General features: G+C 39.7%; 1 protein-coding gene across 2 annotated transcripts in view; it reads right to left on the reverse strand.

The window, feature by feature from the left end:
• Window positions 1–2,782: 2,782 nt before the first annotated feature.
• The window catches only part of INO80 (INO80 complex ATPase subunit), a 68,920-nt gene continuing 57,488 nt past the window's right edge, over window positions 2,783–14,214 (reverse strand). For both annotated transcript variants that reach the window (XM_074584576.1, XM_074584577.1), the window contains exons 29-36: window positions 12,071–12,143; window positions 10,266–10,424; window positions 8,809–8,911; window positions 8,147–8,235; window positions 7,149–7,304; window positions 5,890–6,049; window positions 4,858–5,076; window positions 2,783–4,250 (exon numbers count right to left, since the gene is read on the reverse strand). In XM_074584576.1, coding sequence (XP_074440677.1) covers window positions 4,033–4,250; window positions 4,858–5,076; window positions 5,890–6,049; window positions 7,149–7,304; window positions 8,147–8,235; window positions 8,809–8,911; window positions 10,266–10,424; window positions 12,071–12,143 — 1,177 coding nt within the window. In that variant the 3' untranslated portion in view covers window positions 2,783–4,032. The remainder of the gene's footprint in view (window positions 4,251–4,857; window positions 5,077–5,889; window positions 6,050–7,148; window positions 7,305–8,146; window positions 8,236–8,808; window positions 8,912–10,265; window positions 10,425–12,070; window positions 12,144–14,214) is intronic.

A 14,214-nucleotide genomic window follows, 5' to 3' on the forward strand; every position in this document is an offset into this window, starting at 1 on the left:
GGTGAAAAACCTTCTGCAGTAACCTGTTTAACTCCGTGCCAGATGAGGAAGAGGAGATCTAGTGGCTGAACTGACCCATGACGGAAAGAGAAAAGGGCTTGCAGGACAGATTAATTCAGTGGACTTCAAGTGATCACAAAATAATTAAAAACAGAACTTATAAGAATTTTGGAGACACCATGCAGTCAAAAAACTGAACAATTTTCAAGAAGCAGTAAGAGGTTGTTTGGAAATGGACTGTACAGTGGCTGTACAGCTAAATAGAATTTCTGAGGACAGTGTGATGCAAGCCCGTGGCTATCTGATACATGTGATTTTGAACAGGAGTTAAAAGGATACTGGAGTGCTCTATTTTTATAACATAATAATCCTCCATGTTGGCTTTCACAACCTGGCGGCGGTGAGCAAGGAGTTGTTCTCTTGCTCCTTTGATGCATCTTTTGGCTTGCTTTTTTTATTTGTTTTTGTTTTTTTTTTTTTTTTATTTGTATGGTTTTGCCATCCTCCCGGGTGCTGACAATGAACCACATTCAGAGAGAAGATGCAGGGCAAAATGCGTTGGTCCTCATAATGTTGCCTCTTATCAGTGGCCTGGCCAGTACATCCTGTCCACGTGCTTAAGGGTTAAATTCAGCATTACAGGTCAGGAGGAGATCCCTTTCTCCTGTCTCCAACTACCCTGCACTATTTTTTTGAGAGAAGGCAACGGTTTCAATCACTCTTGCTTTCTTCCAAAGGAATATTGCCGGTTTTGGTCTTTAACTTAAGACTTAATTTTGTCACTGCTTGTTAAGACTTTGTTGGCCACCTGTGTCAGTGGGAAGAATGGGTGTTCTGGGGACCCTGCTGAACTAGACATCCCTTGTAGGCTACACTACAAAAAACGTGTCTGACCCAAGAAAATTATCACCTTTAAATGTCTTCAACAGTAGTATTAATCAGTGAATTGTATTTAAGAGTTTTGTAGTAATTAGTGAGTAAAATGCTGTAATCAAATAGCATGAGGAATACACAGCGTTCCCAACATTCCCCAAAACATGCTGACGTGTATTTCACCATTGCAGCTTAAAACACAAACTCAGTTCATTCAATATTCTGTTTCTGCCACTAGCAAATACCTTGAAAGTGACTTTCTCTGACATTAATCCATAAGGCAAGTGCACAACACAGCTGGAGTGAAAATATGCTCAGACTGAAACTTCAAAGACCAAAGCTTCAGTGTGTGTCTTCATTTTATTCACTTCAATAGAAATATTCCCCATTGAGTTGATCACAAAACTACCTCCACCTCCTTAAAAAAATTCCCAGTTTTTGTCTGTCTAGCACTACTGCCTTCCCCAAATCAAGAAATTAGAATAGAATAGCTGTCACGTGAAGTCTTCCTAATTCCTTGATCAATATCACAGAATCTCAGTTCTTCTATGACGCATAATACAAAGAATGCATCTGTTTAACTTTTTACAGCATTGAACGGGATATGATCTAGCAGTTCATTTACTTTACTGCTACGTTAGATCTTTCTGAATTTGTTAGCCTGACACAAGTTTTGCAAGCTACCACTACTTTTGCCACAACTTGTGATATCATTTGGTATTTCTTTTGAAGATTAAATTACTTTAAATATCAGTTTTTAAAATATCAATAATTTAGTCTTCCAAAAGTATAGCACACATTAGTACATATTACATTTTTGCAATCTTTTCAAATTACAAAGTTATTTTTTTTTCTCTCCACTTTGGATTACAAATTGATGCAACTGCCTAGCAGTTTGAAAATCAAGCCTGTGCACAAAAAAGTCCTTTCAATTTCCACTGAAAAAAAAAAGAAAAAACAAAAAGAAAAAACTGTAGAGAATGATGTCCCAAAATGATCAACTGTATTGAATTCAACCATCATAGCTCAAATACTATGTAATTACACATACTGTACTTGCTTCTGTTTTCTTGTCATCTGCCACGTACCTACTCCAACATAGATTATGAGATAATCACTGAATACAGACATGTGATAAGTGTACAGATGTAACTGGAAAAGGTTACAAAGCTGATACTTGGAAGACTACAGACACTCTAGAGTATTAGATTGAACAGCACGTGTCTCTCAAATGCATTTCCAGATGCACATCCACCATGTTCTTTTCCCTAATCCTCTCATTCATACAGCTATACACATAAAAACCACAAAGACACTGATTTACATAAAATTATCTCACTCCATTTTATTTAAGATTTTCTTCTCCAGTTAGTAAAAGAAAGATGTGTCTCTCTTTATACATATGTACAAGTTCAGTTATAAAAATAGACAGCACATTCAAAGAGAAAAAAAGGCTTGGCATTTGTCTGATTCCCTCTAAATATCATATATACATGTGAATAGAAGGGGAAGGGGGAAGTCTTCATGAGTTAATTAAACACCACCTCCCCCTCAATTATCCCCTGCAAATCTGTTTAAAAATCAATCTAACTAAGCTCAGTTCTGCTATTTTCAGGTGTGCAAATTAGAGGCAGAGCCAACAGGAAGCACTCGCTCCACACTGTAGGACGCCAGGCAAAGGATTTGGGGTTGGAAAAAAAATTATAATAATAAAAAAAAGTCATCTTCCACTGTCACAGCCTAGGCCTGCAACTCAACTTGCTTCTCTCTCAAGGTATGAAAGTGCCCCGGCAGAACAGCTTTTTAATTCAATGTGTCAGACAGAAGAACTGCCCCACACCTAAATCTCAGTGCAACGCAGACAACGCTTACAGCAAAGCAAGGGGCTACGGGGAGGGGCGGGGGGTGGGGAGTTGTGCATTGAGAACAAGGAAGGAGCAACCAGAGAAAGAGAACACAGATGGGCACTGGCAGCGCTGCCTTCTATCATCAGCCTTATGGGACACGGCTACCGGTACCCGCACACCGCAGTGAACTCAACCAAGCTAGTATGTGTGATGATCACAAAGATGAAGGGAAAACACACTGGAAGAACAGTCAATGGATGGCTGGGATACGAGACAATTTTTACCTAGGATTTGGCTGGAAGGGGGAATGGCACAGTTGCCTCTCTCTCAGGACTGTTTTTTGTTGCTCCCCTCACAGCCCTGCAAGCTGCAGAACCACGCTCCGCGATGGCACAGTGAGAGGAGCAGCAGCAAACTCTTCCTCGCCACTTCACCTTTCCCTCTTCTTGAGGTTTGTACAAACAGGGCCTTATTTTGTTTCTAAGCTTTTAAGAGTTCTGCACACCTCAAAGGTGAGAAAATAATTCTGAAAACAGTGAGCATTCGTACTGATGAGAACTCTAAAATACAAACTAAACCCCTGTCTGGTGGTTTCCTCCACTGTGTGAAACAGAGGCAGTGCTGCTGCCCTCACTGGGCCCGCCAGCGCTCGCTCTGTGCTGCAGCTCTGAACCTCTTCCTGACAGGTAGTGCTGAAAAGAACCCACTCCCTGGAAGCCACCTGAGACACCTTCCGTTGCATTTCAGACCCTTAAAGAACCCAGAGGCCCACACTGGAAGAATCCAGGATTTTTTTGTTTTGATCACACAACATCTTCAGCTTAGCCCCCAACTACCACTGCGTGTACACTGACCAGCTGCCAGCACAGAAATGTCTTCTGACTCTACAGGGTACTCTTGGGGTTCAGATACTGATTTCATAGGATAAAACTAACGCTGGGTTCCACCTCAAGCTACAAGAGAGAAAGCATATTGGTGTGACGTCATGCACACACAGCTGCAGGATATTGCATGGAGTAGCCGGATGCTTTCTTGGTAATCTTGCTCAGATGCGTCAATATAACACCAGCTGACACTCTACCAGTTACCCCAGACTCCCTTCCCTCCTTCTCGCAGTGTCTGCAAAGATAGTTTTTTGGAATACACATAATCAAAGTGCTCATGTAAACCACCCGCTCCCATTGTGCTTTGATCTTTATTTTCACACACTGGCTGGACAGCAACGAGGCATTCGTTTGCATGCCTTCAACCGGCAGGGTAGTCTACTCTGAAAGCCAATGCAGTTCAGACAAGCTTTGGGGGTTCAAAATTACTACCGACCACCTGAGGTGTGGGCACTTTTGCTTTGCTTCCGAATTGGAGTTTCTGATATGAGACTGCTGGTCAGGTTTAAGCTTTTGGGGGTCCCACAAACACTGTTTCCTTTGCTCAAAGGGGAGCTCAAGGGAGAGGAGGCGCTTGAAGGTCCAAAATCTGCAAGTCCAGAAGGCCGAATAATTGCTGTTTGTAGAGGGCTACTTGCAGACATGCCTAGCAATGCAAAAGAGAATCAAATTCCAAGTGAGAATGTTATTCCACTTGTGGCTCTTCAAACAATATACTAACAATCAGTCCTAAGACCACCATTTATTCATGATTTATGAGAGTTTAATGAAGACGGGTGTCACTAAGATACAAAACATCTTCCAGTTATACGGTGGGACACCTGCAGCTGGTGTAAAGCTGAAGCTCCATCACCATCAGTTTAGCAGATTTTGGGACCTGATGCTATAAACTTCAATGTGACAGCAATGCAGGAAAGCCACAGCCACAGCCATGAGATAAACAACACTATCTGATTTGTCTGGACACCAAAATAAAAAGCAAGAGGAAAAATATTTGGTGTGAAATAATTCAAAGGGCAGATGAAAATTCTGCAGCACCAGCCTCTCAAGGACATCTGCAGTGACACTGTCTATCCCCTCACACCATCACTATGTCACATTGTGTATCGCCTGGATCTCAGAATATAATGGTCAAGCAATACCAATAATAAAACTCTTTTTATCTATTTTTCTGACAGGCTGTAAACAACAATCACAAACTTATGTGGCTGATTCTGCTGTGGGTAGCCTGCTGCCTCCCCCTCCCCACCTACCTTTAGAGACGTTGTACCCGTACGCTGCGTATGCTGCTGCAGAGGCTGCCGCTGCCCCTGCTTTGGCACCTGCCATTGCAGCTGCGCTTCCCGCTATTGATTTCCGGCTTCTGCCTTTCCCAGTGCCGCCTTTTGATCCACTGCCCGAACCTTTAGGACGACCTCGGCTTCGACCTGACTGGCCTCTCCCAGTGAGAGGTGTATCTTGCATTGACACACCTGAACAAAAAAGAATGTTAAAACAATAACTGCTATAGTATTTCAGATGACTCACAAATGAATGCATAGCTACCTACCATTTATACTAATACTGTTCCTATTAACTGATACTTTTCATTTACATTAATATGGACACCGTTAGCAAGCAGAGATCCCACCAAAAGAAATTAGGCATACAGAACTTCACTCTTCATTAACCACATCTTATTATCTCAAACTACTTGTCATTATTATTATGAATCCAATCCACAAATCCTCCACAAATAGGTAGAGGATTTTGCGTTCTACTTCAGGATGAAGCATTTTCTTACTTGGAAAAAACAGAAAGTTTTTTCACTTTGCTGCTTCTAAAGAAACTTGTCAATAACTATGTTTCTACTTATTTCAGTGAAGAAAACTATGGTAGTTAAAAACGTTCGCAATTATTTAAAAATTACAGCTGCTCAAATCACCCACTGGAAATGGAGAACTGATTATTAACCCAACAGCAAGGAAAAGCTTAGAGATTAGTAGTTCTGTGGTTGCCTGTAATTTGGCAATATGCACATAATGGAAGGGGCCCCCTCTATAACAAAGGAACGAAGGACAAAACTTTTTGGAGTAACTAACACAAAAAAGATGAAAGTGGGGTGAATGAGAGACTATAAACAGACTTCCTATCAAGCCAGAATTAATTGCTCAATGAAAAGGCAACTTTTGCCCCAAATCTTGCCAACCATGCCTATACTCTGGTTAAAATGCAGAAAATGCATCGCCTACCCATACAAAGTCAATGTTTAATAAACGTTAGTAAGTCAAGGCAAAAGTACTGACCATTCATGGTATCTGAAACTGAGCCAGTAATGGAAGCAGGAGAGTTTGTTGCCCTTGACTGAGGTGCTGAAGAAGCTGGATCATCCACAATCACAAGCATATCGCTACTGCTCTCATCGGGAGGGATAGAGCCCATATGTAGTTCACTGCTGATGGATATCTAAGCATGACAGAGAACAAAGCCGTTAGCTTCTCAGGTTAAGAAAGGGAAGGGTACAAACATAATAAGATCTTTAAACGACACACAATCACAGGCAATTAACTGTTACTTGTCCTGTTCTCTCTCACTTTCTCTATGGGAGACTAGCAGCATGATACATAATGTGCCTAATCACACCACACCCTCTATTTACATGCTGAGCAGCAGTAAAGAGCTCCAGGAGCTACTTGATTTCAATTCATGAAAATAGATGTTAAGTTGGGAGACTAATGGTCTCAGCAGAGATTTAAGAAAACTGCTGTTAAACTGTGCATCTTCAATTGCAAGACAGAAAGCAATAGGATTCTTAACCTACTACTACTGCTAATAAAAATCTTGGTCAACATGGGAATGATACAACATAGGAATCTTCATCAACACAGTATAGAACAAAATATATTTGCTGCCGAAACCAATTTGCAATTCTTTACAAAAAGATGAAGGAAAATAAGGTGTATGCCACTGAGCATTTAAAATTTTAATTCCAGAGAAAAAACCACACTAATTTAGAATCAGAAGCAAAGAAGGAAGCAAATACGGAGATGTAGATTAGACTAGCAAGGAAGAAACTGACCATCATGGGGCTATTTGAGGGATACTTTGGTTCAACTGCACAAAGAGACTGTTCTTGCTATGGAACGTATTGGTATAGAATGTGGCACACGGTTAGAAGTGTGAGCATGACAAAAACAGGAATAAGGGAGAAGAAAGCAGGAAGAAAGGAAGTGGGACTGCAGGCAGGAATGGGAAAATTTCAGGGGCTTAAAGGGAGAAGCGTCAGGACACGAACTCACTGTAAGGAAAGGGAGGCAGAGAGCAAGTGAAGAGGGGAACAATGGAATGTCAAATAACATCAGGAGCTGTAAGGCAGCTTATTACCAGCTGTTATGTTTCAATAAATTATTTTCATTTCCATGGTTCACCTTTAAGACATCTCACTTCCCCACATACTTCAAGTTCAACACTAGCTAAAATAACAGAAAGCAAGAATCCTACAGAATGTAAGGCTGTAAGGCCACAACTGAAATAGTATATAGTTAAAAGCAGTAGAGTGTCTTACCTCACTGAAAGGGCTGGGCATGGCAGAGTCTACACTAATGAAGGAGTCATCCCCATCAGCAGACAGGTTGGAATTATCAGCTGAGGGAACAAACGGGATCACAAGGTTCATGCCCTCTTTCTTTCTCTTCCCATCCAATTCATCTTCCTTCTTCTTCTGAAATAAATAAAACAATACCAGAAATGAAAAAGACAATAAAACAGAAGAAAAGGAATAAACAACCCAAAATCTCCACATCTAATGCAGTATTATAACTCAAGGCACACCATGTCCAGAATTACCCAAAACAAGTTTCTGAATGACACAGTAACAGATCTCCTAAAGGCTCCTTCTTTGGATTTAAGTAGTATTTGTTGGGGTTTTTTTCCTCCTAAAATAGCTGGAATGATGGAGAATTACTCTTACAGAAGTACTCTGATTTCCATTACCTTCTGAGGGGAGCCTGAAATTCTTTACCGTGACACAAAATTCCAATTAATTAATGCAAAGCCTCCCTGTCTCAAAAATTCGGAATTTTCATAAACTAGTTTTAATGATCTTTTTTAAACAAACTGATCTTCCCTTGTTCCACAGAAGCCACATAGCTATATGGGTTTTATCTGTGTTTGGTGCTTCATTTACATTCCCTTTTTGTCCTTGCAGAACAAACTCTTGATTAAGTCCTCACTTTATATGCCACAGAATGATCAGTTGATTGTTTTGTTTTTTTCAAGCATGAGTCCATAAATTGTTGTCTGCAGACTACTGGTGATCTACAGTGTTATTTGGGCACGCAGTACTTCCTTACTTTTGAAGTTGCTAATGATATTAAAATTCAGATAACTATGCATCACATATTTTGTAATATCCCTCTTCTGTGTAAGGAAGTGCCACAGATTGATGTTCAATGGTGAAGGGAAGAAGGCTTTACTTATGAGACTGCCTTTGCATAAAATGTTTCCACACCACTTAATAGTAAGTTTGAAGCTCTTCTGGCTCTACCATTTGCATTCAAGTACCTTTTCAGCATATTTTTCCCTTTTACGTTTACGTTCCTTCACACGATTTGTTTCTTCTTGCTGACGCTTCTCTTCTTGACGCTGACGCACTGTCAGAAAAGAAATACGAAGTTGTCACCACTGGAAAGGTATTTCATATCCTTTTCTGTGAATCTTACAAGAAACTCTAGTTCTAACAGAACTGTGAAGAAAAGTCAGCTGCATTAAAACTAAAACACCATTGAAAACACTACTGTATTCAAACTATTTGTACTCAAATTACTAAAAAGCCTTACAGTGAAATTCTTCTTTCAAGCAACATAAAAGCATATACCTCTAATATAGCTTCAAAAGTATGACAAAATATAGCATTTTTACTAAAACTTTTCTTGTCATGACCTACATAATTCTTGTCAAAGCTTTGTCATTCAGGAACAATGCAATGATTCTGAATGAGTGCCAATAAAAACTTTATCACATCATCCTGTCTCTCACACAACTTCATCTCTCAGCTCAGCAGTGATATGAAACCAGCTTGTACTAACAAGAGTTGGCAATACAAAAAGAGCCAGGAAACAGAAGTTGTTATCAGCAATACATGTGTTTGTAGAGATAAAAACACAGATTTCATAAGCTAATGAAGTGGAAGATGGGGAAAACGCTGCAACACGGATTTCACATACGTTTCTTTTCTAGTTCTTCATCATCCAGCAGAAGGCTGACCACCTCTTTTGGCTTCAAGGTGTCAGGTTTGAAATTGCCACCTGAAATCACCATTCGTTGGATCTAGAAGGAATAAAACAAAGAGAGAAAAAAGGGAAAAATTACTCAAAGCAGCCATGAACCATTCTCGCTACCCTGCACTGAAAGCCAGCCAAAAAAAGATGCCAGTGCATCTGCCCAAGTCAGAAGTGACTTCTCTATCATACCAAAGGTAGTAGGAAAATTTCAGGGAAGCTTTTAATAAAGTATAAAATACGAGAAACAACCGAGCTAGAAAGCAGGAAATTGCCAGCCCTCGCACAAAGTCGTGCTTCTACAGCACCATGTAATAAACATGAAATTATAATAGTATTAATATACTGCTGAACAAGAAGAAAAAATACAGCAGTACTCCCGTCAGTCCAATTTTTCAAGTAATCTGCACAGAGAATCATGCAGATCACATTCTTAAAGGGCATAACATTTTTAGTTTCCTTGACTGAAAACTAAATCTTAACATTGAGTTGGCGTCTCAGTTTAAGCAATTAATTCAACCTCAATGACTGCAACTATACTAAAAAAAAAAAAAAAAACCAAAAAAAAAAACCCCAAAAGATTGTAACTTAGGAAAAGAGAACAAGCTTTAGCATAAGCCAATTTCGATGATTTGGATCACCATCAAAAAGACTACACTTTATTTTTAAGTTGATTATCAGGTGACTCTAGTGCAGTATCCTAGAGAAGACAGGTAAGTTTCAACAACGGAAACGTGAATGCATTCAGTGGAGATGCTTCAGTTGCTGCAGCACCATGATGAGCACCTGATTAAGACAAAAGCTAAAAGAAACCCCGAGTACACAAAACATATGAATGTTTTATATAGTATAGCTACTGCTACCAAATAACGTGAATCTGCTTAATTTTTTCCTAGCCAATAAAGCGTCACGAGGTTTGAAGTTTCTAATAGACTTACTGCTTGATGCTGCAGGACACTGAGATCTTCTGGCAAGCCTCATACCTCAAATAATTTTCACACAATTACCTTCCAAATTTCTTTCAAAAAACCCCAAACATCCAGCTATGGTATAACAGTATAACCTGGGAGGAATCAGTAGCCCTGACACAGCAAAAACAGAAGCTCCAGTCTTAAAGAAACCTCAGTAGTTCCACTGAGAACTGAGTAGATCCACTGAGATTCCACAGCATCATAAGAAACCGTTTTCATGAAGTCATAGTGTAAGTAATTAGCTTCTTCCTAGTTCATATACTGCAGCTGTAATGCTGCTGTGTTAGGGACACAGATTTTTTTATTTAGTCAAAGACACTCCCTTTTGGCTTCTCTTCTCTCTCCCTGCAGATACTTTTTCTGTTTCTTTACTCATTTTGGTATGTATTTTCTGATACCACTTCTTGTTCCACATGATTTCTTTATTCCTACCTCACTCTTTTCCTTAGCCCTTTGTAAGATGCGCTCCTCAATGGTGCCTTTACAGATCAACCGGTACACGGTGACTTGTTTTGTCTGACCCAGCCTGTGTGCCCGGTCCATGGCTTGCTGGTCTACTGTTGGGTTCCAATCACTGTCATAGAAAATCACCTGCAAAAGAACACCAGAACAGGAAGGATTAAATAAAATCATACACTTAGAGCACCTGGTGATTAAACAAGCAAAAATCCAATATATTGATAAGAATAAAAGTTCTGCTATACACCCCACAGAATTACAGCCCCACTGCAGGCTGTATTAACTTAGCTTTGCCCAATCCTATTGCATTTCAGATGAATTCAAACTAATTGACGCTGTGAATGTTTCAACTTCCACAGAATGTCTTTTATATCTTCTTCAACAAGTGTGCTTTGGAGGTACAAAATTCCTAATTAAATCACTGCCATGTAATTAGTTATAGGCTAACCACATCACAAACCCATTTTAGTGTTACTTACCTTAAGAAGAAAAAGCCCATCAAATTAGAATTTCACATGAAAGGTGATACTCCAATTTTTTTTTCTTTCAAACCTGGATGAAGTCTAATCTAGTCTAACACTTCCAATGCTTTTACTACAAAAAAATGAAATGCCACATAACATTCATATTGCCCTATCATTCCAACACCACTTTATGCACAGTAAGCATACAAAACAAAAACATTTTAAAAAAGCCTTATAGAGAGCAAGGTAAAATATTCAGAAAGTTACAAAAACACAGAACTAAAAATGCTTGTGCAAGGACCTTGCAGGTGCATGTCTATGCTTCCATCTATCTCCTCTGCTGAAACTTCAATTGAGAGAACTTTTAAACCCTGAAAATCCTAGAGATTTTTGCTTTCTTCCCATTTCTTGCAAGTGGCAGCAAGATACGATAGGGTATTTAAGAAAAAAAAAAAAAGAATTATGTAACATTTTTGATTCAGAGATTTTTGGTTTTGTGTGGCTAAGTGACTACAGTCTGTCCTGGGGTCAAATCTGCATGCACACAAGGTATTGGGCTAGAAGCACAAGAATAGCTGTTATTGAAGAGATAAATGATTCATGAAGATCAGTATTCCTTCCCTAATAAATAGTGCCAGCTGCTCCGGAGTGCAAATCCTTGCAATTCACCTAAACCAGAGCCTTTATACCTTGGGTGAGTAGGGGGGAAGAAATGTATCCTTCCTGACTAGCCGATACTCAACTACAAATGACTTTGTACTTTTAGAGGCACTGCTTCATTCTTCTGTGCCCAAAAAAAAGGGTAACCGATACCTGTTCTACTGATTCCTTTGCTGCTGAACCTTAAGAGCAAACAGTCATACATGAAACAGCATTCACTGTATGAAAGTGGCATTTGCAGCTGTAGACCCCGACAGTCATCTAACTCCTTTCTAGACTCCGGTACTGAAGTATGTGGGGAGAAGGAAGATATTTCCAACTGCAACCAAAAACTGTGTACCAAGTGTCCAATATTCTACAACTTTATCATCAAGATAGTACTGCACTGTAAACATGAGCAAAGTAAACAAGGTTATGCAATTTCATGATGTGAATGGCGGTACTAAAAAAAATATTGATTGGCATGGCTAAAAGAGTGCCAACATTCACACAGAAAGACCATTTTTCCTACATAAATCATGAGGCTGGAAGGCAGGAGATGAGCACCTTGGGGAAAATGGTGGCTGGAGGCAGATGAGGCAGGAAAAGCAAATAAATATATACATCAATAAGATGATTTTTTTATTCTGTATTACTTTACCGAACTTCACCTACCGTATCTGCAGCTGTAAGGTTAATGCCCAAGCCTCCAGCTCTTGTGCTTAACAGGAACACAAAAATATCATTCCTGTAGAGGAAAAAGATTAAAACCCCCTTATTTTGTGCATGATGAACAAGAAATAACTACAGATATAAATTTTTTTGACCTATATAAAGTGATCAGGGCTATTTCTATCACTTGAACGCTTCAGAACATTTTGTGCAGTTCATGGTCAAGGAAAAAAAAACCACATATGAATGAGTGAGAGAAGTTAATCTACAGATCAGGACTGCTGGAACACACAAACATTGGATTTGCAATAGCAGCTTATTAATCGCTACCAAAACAAACCAGGGTTTGTTTATCTCACCCACATTGGAAATTCAGATTTCATATGGACAAAGAACAATTTATTGTTTCACAGAACTGATTGATGTTAAAGAAAATCTTGCCTTAATAATGGTCAATTCATAAAGAAAGAAAAATAAATGTTGAAACTGCATAAATCCAAGTTTTGTTCTAAATTTTGTGCTTTGAACAGAACAAAAAACTCGGGGGGGAGGGGAGGGTGAAGAAGAATAATCTTAATATAAAAACAAGCTGGCAATTATAGAGGTACATTAGTAAAGGACAAGGGTCCACCGGCACAAACAGAAGTCCTTCAGTCTAAGAACTTTTCAACTCAAGTCCTAATTGTGTCACTGATTCAAATTAAAAGTTCTAATCTCTTTTGTCCATTTACCAGTAAATGAGGATAAACTGATTCATCTCAAGAGTCACATAACAATTCAGCTGTGATTGACCATAAAATGTTTCAAGGATGACTATGTAGGCAGCACTAATGATCAGATACTGTACAAAAGCATTCATTTCAAGTTCTTTGAAACACACTGTCTGTAAGTGAACTCCATTATTACTGCACACATGCTGTCCTTCCCACCTTGGAGCATTTGTAGTTTGTGGTAACTGTATTACATTTACATTCCATGGGATTCCTCAGACAGCATAAAAGTCGATGACAAACAAGTTGCCTTTGGTGAACGTGCCCCTCCAGATAGAAGGCCCTACTAGAATATGGATGGTCATTCCACAACGCACTTCAGGAAGGCCATGTCTGAACACCTCCTTGGGAGATTCACAAACCCTAATACAGTTATACAAGCCCCAAGGGTTAGACTTGCTGACACCAGATTTAGTGATGCTGGCCGCTGAAAGAGAGATGAAGCATCCCAACACCTGACTTGGAATAATCCTCTAAGCCTAATAATCCTTTATGTAATTGAGGAAGGTGGGGCACGCTAGACAAGTAGCAGTGCATTAAGCCCTAGCTACAATCTGAGGAGTCAGACAAAAGTTGTTGAGATTCAATGGCAGTTCTAATGCTGAGCACACAGAAGACAAAGGAGACAGGTCTGTACACAGGATGACCAAGTACTGATGGAAACTCAAGTGGTAACGGCAAAACCAGGATTTCTGCTAAGGTTGTGAACCTCACTAGTGCTGCTGGGGGGGTCAGCAGTATTTAAAAAGCATTATCACCATACGGATCTGCAAACAGGTTGATGCAAACAAAGCAGACATTACCTGTAAGGGCTCCAAAGAGGCTGACATACTGTACTTTGACAGTGACAGAGCAAGGCCCTCTGCTTAAAAGACAGCACTCTGCAATGCCACGTCCTTTCGGCACCACACTGTCCGTACACTAGTGCATGAAAAAATTAGTAACACACCAGAAACTCTTGCTGAATGAGCAGCACGGGACATTTCCTTCTTGATTAACTATGTGTAGGCAGTCTGTCCTTGGAAGTCCACTCATCAAATCTAAAGGGTCCTTCTTGCCTTTCCTGGAGGGAATGTGGGTGTATTGCATGCTATTACGCATATGCTAATACAACTCAACAAATGTAAAAAACTAAGCTTTTTTTTCTCCATATCCTTGAAGGTCAAGTAGAACTATTTTCTCAGGACTCAAACATCAAGACATTCACAAGTACCTGGCAAGGCTGTATCATAAAATCCAGACTCTCACAAGAACCCGTTCTGGTCCAAGGTAAGATTTCCCCCCACCCCACCTAAAGAAACTACCAATAGACAACAGAAATCGTTCTGAAAACTATGAATTAACATACACCAAAAAAAAGCACCAAGAACTCTAAAA

This window comes from Larus michahellis, chromosome 4, assembly GCF_964199755.1.
Source record: "Larus michahellis chromosome 4, bLarMic1.1, whole genome shotgun sequence".
NCBI classification, from domain to species: domain Eukaryota; kingdom Metazoa; phylum Chordata; class Aves; order Charadriiformes; family Laridae; genus Larus; species Larus michahellis.